This window comes from Protobothrops mucrosquamatus, unplaced genomic scaffold (genome assembly GCF_001527695.2).
Source record: "Protobothrops mucrosquamatus isolate PMUCROS unplaced genomic scaffold, P.Mucros_1.0 scaffold469, whole genome shotgun sequence".
NCBI lineage: Eukaryota > Metazoa > Chordata > Lepidosauria > Squamata > Viperidae > Protobothrops > Protobothrops mucrosquamatus.
Genome location: NW_015386790.1, coordinates 328889 through 338917, shown reverse-complemented (window position 1 = coordinate 338917; position 10029 = coordinate 328889). Strand labels below are relative to the sequence as shown.

General features: G+C 35.2%; 1 protein-coding gene across 1 annotated transcript in view; it reads right to left on the bottom strand.

The window, feature by feature from the left end:
• Window positions 1-1915: 1915 nt before the first annotated feature.
• Window positions 1916-10029, bottom strand: part of STXBP6 (syntaxin binding protein 6) — an 84473-nt gene continuing 76359 nt past the window's right edge. The window contains exon 6 of the mRNA XM_015816616.1: window positions 1916-2848. Within this exon, the coding sequence (XP_015672102.1) occupies window positions 2825-2848 (24 nt within the window). The 3' untranslated portion in view covers window positions 1916-2824. The remainder of the gene's footprint in view (window positions 2849-10029) is intronic.

Here is a 10029-nt window from a genome sequence, read left to right as displayed (position 1 = left end):
CAGGACAACAGAAAATATTGACAATTTTGGCATATTAAAATAAAATGTGCTTTAGGTTCACTCATTTAAAGAGCAAACTCTTTAAATATTTTCACATTAATGCACAACATGTTGCTAGCCACAGAATGAGGCTGATCTTGCAGGTATGACTATCTTAGGTCTAATAACTTGTGATTTTTATTCTTTGCAGAACTTTAAAAAGGTGATAATGAAACTATTGATCTTGCTACTTTTTACAAATACATTTTAATATGAAATATTAACCTGAATTACTGTATAATTTATATACACAAATATCTAACACTATAACTGACTACTACATCATTTTTTCAGGAGGATATTTTTAATACAATCACATTTATTTTCAGTATAAGCACACTTGTTTCTAATTATCCTAAGAAACATCACGTAACTCAAATTTATTTAATAGTAGAAATAGAAATTAGGTTTTAGTTTCTGATGTATCAAGTTGATGAAATGACTTGAGAATTTTAGTTTTTGGCATATGAAAAAACAAAACAAAAAACCAGGTTCATCACTGAGATGAATTTTTTTTAAATGTGCAAAATAAATAACGACAATACATTAAAAATGATTTAACACAGGAAATAAAAACAACTTCTAAGTAAACTTATAATCAGATGTAGCCCACATGCTACATGCTACAGAGACCATAGCATGATGGAAGTCTGTGTGGTTATCAAACCTGTGCTATTGTCAGTTGGTAGAGTTGCTCACAAAGATAACTAGAGTATCTAAATTGTTTACATTATGATGGAATACAATATGCAGTTAATTGGATGCTTTCTCTCCGTAATGATTTAGTTCTTTATCTATACTAAAACTGCTTTTTTTTCACTTGGTTCATAATTATACATACATGAGAGAATATACAAGTGATTTCCCATAAGAATTACCATTCTATTCAAAGTATCTCCCAAACTGCCTTATATTGCTGTTCTAATTGTCACCCATGAAAAAAAATATTAGACCCTGTAGGTATAAGCTTTTTTGGGGGGGACCTAGACATTTGAATTTCAAACACTGAAAATTTCAAGCTTTCAAAAGTTTTCTTGGAATTTAATGTAATCTCTAAATCTCTAAAATTCTGGATAGAATCCTGGCATGCATAGCCTGTTACATTACATTATGGTCCCAGAAAACTTTTGAAAGCTTGAAATTTTCAGTGTTTGAAATTCAAATGTCTAGGTCCCTCAAAAAAAAAAAAGCTTATACCTACAGGGTCTAATATTTTTTTCACGGGTGACAATTAGAACAGCAATATAAGGCAGTTTGGGGGATACTTTGAATAGAGCGGTAAAAATATTTAAGCATTGTTTGTGCATAACCTTTCAGCTCTGACATAAATTCAGTGCTAAAAGAAGAAAAAGCTCCCTAATCAGCTTCATCTCCACAAAGAAAGTTGGGAGTTAATGCTTCTATATTATCACTCCAATTACCGTGTGCTGAGAAATCTGACATTTGTTGTTAGTTGCGAAGTCATGTCCGACCCATCGTGACCCCATGGAAAACGTTCCTCCAGGCCTTCCTGTCCTCTAACATCTTCTGGAGTCCATTTAAGCTCACGCCTACTGCTTCAGTGACTCCATCCAGCCACCTCATTCTCTGTCGTCCCCTTCTTCTATTGCCCTCAATCTTTCCCAGCATTAGGCTCTTCTCCAGTGAGTCCTTCCTTCTCATTAGGTGGCCAAAGTACTTGAGTTTCAACTAATCTGACATAACCATCTATAACTGAATATTCTATGTGAACTCTCCCAAACTAGCATTAGGAAGATGAAAACCAGGAATAATCCAGAGGGCTTCAGTGCATGTACAAATCTGTCTTAAGGGATTTTTTTTTTTTGGCAAACAAGAAAACATTTGTGTTTTGTAAAACGAAAAGTGGAAATGAATATTTTATTGTAAATAATGTTAATTATAATGTATGATTATGATCCAGTGACTGCAAATATAATGACTGCAAAGATTAGACTGAATTTTGGTCTTCACAGGTCCAGATTACACTATTAAGGAAAACTCTAGCAAGTCTTACTTTGAACAATAAAATTGAAGCATGCTTATCAATAGAAGAAATCCAAAAACTTACAATAGTGCTTGTGCATGTATTATTTCTTGAAACAGTTTCAATATAATGTTTATTTAGGACATTTTAGATTCCAGATAAAATATTGAAGTGTTTATAGATTTAATCAGCTTTTCCTTAACATTTCTAATGTGTTTTTGGTAACATTAAAATAAATTCAGACCATAAGAAAAAGATTTTTTTTTAAATAGTGTTGACAACATGATGGACAATTCAAATTCAAATTCACCATGCTAGTGATGACACGTGCAAAATAAATTTGCTAAAAATGGCAGAACTGAGAAGTCAAGCTGTTTTTCACAGCAACTTATTTTTGTTGCCCAGTGATAAAAGTTATGAACACTTTTACTTCAAAATTTGCTCTAAGAAACAACTCTATAACAATTACTGGATTTTACTGTGACTCGATTACCTTTCTTGAAGCTAAAATATTGTATTCCTACACAACATTGGGACAATAGATTCTTGCAGATCAGTGCAGTTTAGTATATCCTTTGGTCCAATTTACATATTAACACCATCTCATTTTAAATATTAAAAAAAGACAGACACTGAATGGCCTAGCAATAGAAAAAGTAGGAATACTAATTTCCTATGTGATAATTGGAACTACTGATTACCAAATTGTTGGAAAAAAGAGACATAGACTTGCATTTTTCACTAAAAATGGGCAATCCTATTTTTGCAGTTCCATTCAGAAAGATCTCCACACAGTCATTTTCAACACTTGTGTTTCATGGCAAGCTGCAGAGGGGAAAAAGAAGAGAACATATTAAGATACTTATTTGCAATTCTAGCCACAACTCTGATTTCTTAGGATTTGAAAAATACTGAAAATAGAAAGCAAAATAGAATCATGTCTGCAGAACTGTAATGAAAATTAAACTTACTCTTGCTGTGGGAAGTCTGTACTGCCTATTATATTAAGAGCTAATGATATTGAAATAAAAGTAAGGCATCTAGTTTGGTTTACAGGTTCATTTAGTGACCAAAGTTACAATATCATTGAAAAAAGTAGCTTATGACCGTTTTTCACACTTACAGTCATTGCAGCATCCCCGTGGTCACGTGATCAAAATTCATATGCTTGGCAACTGACTCATATTTATGACGATTGCAGTGTCCCAGGGTCATGTGATCACCTTTTGTAACCTTCTGACAAGCAAAGTCAACGGGGAAACTAAATTCACTTAACAACCGTGTTAGTAACTGAACCATTGCAGTGATTCACATAACATCTGTGGCAAGAAAGGTCATAAAATGGAGCAACATTCACCTAAGAAATGTTTAACTTAGCAACAGAACTTTTGGGCTCAATTGTAGTCATAAGTCGAGAACTCTACTCTGTTTGAATGGCAGTTCAAACATGCTGAAAATGAATTAGGATAAACAAGGAAAGATACATTATTAGTGCTAAACAATATTGAATTTACAACAATCTGAAGTGCTATTTAAAAACACATTGGCTTCTAGATATTTTAAGCCAATTCTAACTTAAAGAAACACTATATTGAAGCAAGGAAGTGTAGTTTTTCTTCGCTCTTGTTCGAGCGCAGACCTAACCCAAATTACATATAACTCTGTGGTGCAAACTTAGTATAAACCATATTTTCAGCTTCTGGATACTTTATCATACCAGATTGATTCATATAAGAAATAAAGAAGAAGGGTTACAGGGATTGGGTATGTCTCCTTTAATGAAAAGAAGGACTAAGGATGATATGATAGCAGTGTTCCAATATTTAAGGGGTTGCTATAAAGAAGAGGGGGCCAACCTATTCTCCAAAGGACCTGAAGGTAGGACAAGAAGCAATGGATGGACTCTAATCAAGGATAGAATGAACTTAGATCGAAGGACAAATTTCCTGATAGTCCAATTAATAAGAAGAATGGCTTGCCTCCAATAGTTGTGGGTTCTTCAAAACTGGAGATTTTTAAGAACAGTTTGGACAGCTATTTGTCTGAAATGATATAGGATCTCCTGCTTGAATGGGGGGGCTGGACTAGAAGACCTCCAGGGTCCCTTCCAACTCTGTTATTGTTATTCTGATTCAATCCTTGGAACCATTCAAGGAAAGGGGGAAAAAACATTTTGTCATAATCACATTTTCCCAAACTATCCTTTGGAGGATTTTCTGAATGCAGTCACCAAAAGAATTCAGAATATGGACAAATTCTTAGCAAAGTTGCCAGTGTTGCAAGCAGTAGTGATAGAATTAATACAGTGTTCACATATTTTAATATTTGGCCTTGAGAATAGGCCTGGAGTCTTTTCAAAGTAACACTAAAGCTGAAGGGATGCTTCTTATAATTACCAAGCTGTATATAATATCATTTGGCCATCTAATTCAGTGTTAGCTGTGTTGCCTGGTATATGTTTTTAAAGCATAATCCTTGTATCAATTCTTGGAAATATCAGCAATTAATATTTGCATTTACTTGCATCAGTAGGTGAAGTCAACCATTTTTTTGTCCTGTTGGCTCCATTTTCAGGTGTTTGAGAATGAAACCGGGCCATTTGTAGGCTAAAGAAGAGCCATTCCCATCTACTACAATATTTTTCTTTTCTTCTACTTTGAGAATATTTGAAATAACCAGAATAGATGGCAAGTAAACAGCTGCATCTTTCAATTATCAGCTTCAGTTATATTGGCAAGGGTTCATCTGGCTATTTTAGATGCACACAGCACAGCTTATTCTTGAGAAGTGCCAGGAAATATCTCTCACCACATCTCCCCTACTTAACTGCAAAATTAACTTGACATGCAGTCACCTAGTATAAAGCAATCTAAGATCTCATTACAACATTTAAAGAGTGCGATTCAAGGAGTCAAAAATGTCTCATAGCATTTTTGCCATTTCTTTTGAAGCAATGCTTTTTAATAGACTCCAGTATTAAAGAAAAAAATAAAAACAATTATTTTATATTCTTTTTTTTTTTTTAGAAAAAATAACATAAATTTTCAGTGTCTTTTTCCAGTATAGGTTTACTTTCAGGCATTTCACAGATAAATATTTCATACCACATATAAGCCAATAATTTGTATAAATAATTGACTTCTGCAACAGTGATTCTGAAGACATTTTAAAATGTTCAAAAGTAAGCAAAAGCTGGAATAATTTATTTTTTTTTTAATCAGGAGCAAGTAGGAGGTAGAATAGAATGAAGCATTAGAATACGGTTTTTTTTTCTTTTTTAAAAAAATAATTCAAGGTTTTAGTCATAGAAAAACTCAAATACAAAATAATATTATTCTTGGAAATGTTCATTAAGCTAAATAATGTCCACATCATAATTTGCAAACATTTTAATTTTAAGAATTTTTTGCCAGGCAGATTGGTATGGCAATACAAATATACAACACACACACACACACACACACACACACACACACACACACACGACACAGAAACTAACACAAACAGGAAAAAAGCTTGTGTTCAAGCCATAGCTGAGTCAATTATAGTATTACAAGATCCCTACCATAAATGTTTGGGGAAATCTTAGTTGCAGCTTGACATTTGTGTCTGATGATTACTAATTTTGCCTACAGAATTCTCTAAGACAGTATAAGATACAGGCACAGTTTGAATTCTGTTCACATGTATTTCTCCTCTAGTTTTCGTGCCACAAGCCTGGACACACTATTTAGACATCAAGTTGGTCTAAAATGGATTTTTCTTCTTCTTCTTTTTACATTCTGTAGCTGTAAAATAAACTAGGAAACACCTAGCTCTGTTATTTTAATTATGAATTGTGTGATGTGTTGCAAATAATCTGCATCTCAAAAATGTTCTAAAGTATTTGGAGATCTTGAATGTTTTTCTTCAATAAATATCCATAACTAAATGATAGGAATTATAATTATAGGAAGCAAATAGATGTTTATCTGGAAGCAACAATCTTGCTTCATAATTGAGTATTTCAGTTGCCAATATATTCCATATCAGTATTGTCACCATACCGTGATTGCAGCCATGAAATTAAAAGATGCTTGCTCCCTGGGAAGAAAGCAATCCCAGACAGCTTACTAAAAAGCAAAGACATCACCTTGCTGACAAAAGTCTGTATGGTCAAAGCTATGGTTTTCCTTGTAGTTATGTATGGCTGCGAGAGTTGGATCATCATGAAGGCTAAGCGCTGAAGAAACTGATGCTTTTGAATTGTGGTGTTGGAGAAAACTCTTGAGAGTCCCTAGGACTGAAATGAGATCATATCAGTGAATCCTAAAGGAAACCAACCCTGACTGTTCTTTGGAAGGACAGATATTGAAGCTGAAGTTGAAATACTTTGGCCATGTAATGACAAGAGAGGACTCATTGGAGAAGACCCTGATGTTGGGAAGAACTGACTGAAGGCAAAAGGAGAAGGAGATGACAGAGGTTGAGATGGTTAGATAATGGCATCGACCCAATGAACATGAATTTAGACAAACTTTGGGAGATAGTGGAGGACAGAGGAGCCTGGTGTGTTATGGGATGTGTTATGGGGTCGTGAAGAGTCAGATACGACTTAGCGACTGAACAACCACACCTGTTCTTTACTATCTACAGCCACCCAAGATTTTCTACTATTTTAATGATGGTTATTCAAACATAATAACTGATGTTTGGATTTACTTCAAAGTTAATATGATTTGCATTGCAATTAATATAACTCTGGGAGCATTCAGAGAATAGTTCTGACATATGTATTTTGATACATTTGAGTGAAAATATCAAAGAATGTACTGAAAAACAATTGCCCAGTGAAGAAACCAACAATATGGGGAAAAGCTAAGATATTTCAAACCTGATTACTGGATTGGGTTACATGTTGCATCTGTGTTACACTATGTGTCACATTTCCATTAATTCAATAGGATTTTTCTTTACATTCTTACAGTCTCCAGAACAGCTTTCCACTTCCATATTTTTAAAAAGGTAGAAGAAAGGGCAAAATTATGTCCCATTCTGGTAGCTGAAACTGCTTCTGCTAATGGAAAGATATACTTGGGTTCTACTCCAAGTGCTTAAAAAGAAAATTCTATGGGGATAAAGAGTGGAGAGATTAAATTAATAATTAAACTAAGAAACTAGAGACAATAGTCATAGATAGGTCTTTTGTTATCTGAAAGGGTGGCCTCATCACACAGAATGTGGTAGATGACTGAGCCTGAGGGAGGGATCAAATGTTGTCTTGAGTCTCTTCGTGCCCACAAGAGTTCTAAGTCCAGCCCACTTTGAATTCCACACTCTTATCTACCACCAATTTGCTTTGACTGTTAGTGGTTCAGGTTCTTGTAGAAAGCTTAAGCTTGCAATAAACCTTCGTATTCATTTGAACTGACTGGATTTCCTGATTTCCCTGGCACATGACACAAGCCAATGAAATATAAAGTATGAGGACATACAGGGGCCATATAGGGAAAACAGGCCCATCATCTTGGCCTTCAGGAGGATTCAATTTATCCACTATATTTTATTATATGAATAATCAATAATTTTAGATGCTTGAAGAATATCAAGTGACACACTTTGAAAACTGGCTACATTTTCATAGTGTTAATTCTATTAATAAAATGTTGACATTTGCCAGTAAATGCCAATTCTATCTCTACCCATCTAAACACATGCAATATTGCTTGAGGAGCTGTCATCTCATCATCAATGTTTATGATTCAGACTTGGCTGTAAATATTAAAAATTCAAGAAAAGCACAGCACTTTTTCATTGAGGATCTTTTCCCCCCCTTTATTTCCTCTTTTATTGCTTCGGGTGTCGAGGGAGATATTCCTATCATTGAGGATGGGAAATTTTAATTAATACTATCCCAATTTATGAAGTTTTCTAAGGCCAGTATGTTCTTTCAATGGAAACAGAAATACACTTGCTTCTTCAATAATGTCTGCTCTAAGACACAATTTTTTATGCAAAATCAAGGAAAGGAAAAATTGAGTTCTGAGGATATGTTAGAAATATATACTGAAGGAACTAGAAGAGCAGAATGGCTCTTGATGCCTTTGAGAGTTCCCAGAGGACTCATAAAGTCCAAGAAGAGTGGAGGAGAGCAAATATTCTCATTTTTAAAAAGGGAAAGGAAAAGTTAGGAATCTATAGATTTGAAGACTACAAAGTTATTTCAACAAATTATCAAGCAAGAAATTACACCGGATTAACTTTATCTCCTTTTTTTGTTACTGGCTTAGTAGATCATGAAATTACCCTAGAGATAGTGTACCTGGATCTCAGCAAAGCCTTCAACAGAGCCCCTTATTGATAACCTTCTTAGTAAAACTATAAAATATTGGTTAGATGATACTTGTATGATATGACTCCAAGTTATCTGAAGGACTACCCCAATAAATGCTTGTCAATGCCATCACTTCAGCTTGGAAGGAATTATCAAGCAGAGTACCACACATCCCTGTCCTAGGCTCTATAATATTATAATTAATGATGGAGGTAAATGGATGTTGCCAATGGCACAATGCTGGAAGGGACAGTTTAGAAAACAAAGTGAAGCTACAAACAAATCTACATAGGTTTGATGGATTTGTAACAGGCTGACAAACTATACTCATTGAGTAATAATATTTTTTTTTTAATTTTGCGGTCACAGACCAAAATGCAAATACAACAAAAGAAAACACAAGAAAAATATATCACAAACAATTAAACACCAGAAGCCTTGGCAAAAGGGAATTACAACGTTCTCCTCTGGTAGTTACAGCTCTTAAAAGAAATTTAGAAACCTGAGAAGTAATATAGGAGGAGCCATCCCCTAGACAATATAAAACCAAATTACTAACATTAGAACCAGAGGGATCAATTCCAAGGAGAGACAATAATTTAATTCTGCCTGTGTTATACATAGGGCAGTATGATAAGACATGNAATGGCTGAAGATCAAAGGGGAGCAGGTTTTGTTGGCTCTGGCTCTTAAATATTGCAAATCTATGTCCACAAGCCGTTGGACTACCCTAAACTAGGCATCCTTGAGACCATAATCTCCCAGAGCATCCCCCGTAAAACCTAGCAAGTGGAGTTTCTTCGTCAGCTCCCTCTCCCAACGAGAGGTATGAGAGTCAGCAAACACCAGGGAGAGGTAGCTACCAGGGACTGCCGAAAAGAGCATCCGAAACCACCATTTGAAGGTGTTAATCCACGCCATGCATTTGACTGAACGAATGCCCAGTTCCAGGTAGATCGAAGCAAATCCAACACAGGGAGGAAGACCCAGAAGTTTCCTAAGAAAAACAGCCTGGGTTCTTTCAATACAATCCTTGAAGCCTCGTATCCATATGGGAATTCCATAAAGAATTTGGGCCAGGGTTTTGGCTTTATATATACGCAAAGCAGAGGGGATAAACTGGCCTCCTTGGGTAAAAAAGAATCTTATAATCTGCTGATGGCTACAGGAGGTCGAATTCAGCACCTGGGTTCGATGTTTAGTCCAAGCACCAGTATTCTGAAACTGAATACCTAAATACTTAAAATGGAAAACCCGCCTAACAACATTACCATTGATAGCCCAATTGTATGATTTCCGGGCTCTGGAGAACACCAATACTTTGGATTTGTCATAATTAATAGACAAATGGTTCTCATCACAGTAGGACCCAAATGCAGAAAGTAGGATAATTAACCAGCGGAACAGCTTGCCTTCAGAAGTTGTAGGGGCTTCACCATAGGAGGTTTTTAAGAAAAGACTGGACAGACATTTATCTGAAATGGTATAGGATCTCTTGCTTGAGCAGGGGGTTGGACAATAAGACCTCCAAGGTGCCCTCCAGCTCTATTTTGATTGAACAATGGATTGAAATGAATAGGATGGAATTTACGCAACATATAATTCAACTTTGGAATTTAGTACTATAAGATGTGGCACTTACTATCAGCTTGGCTGGTTTCAAAAATGGGTTGGATCTATTCATGGAGATCAA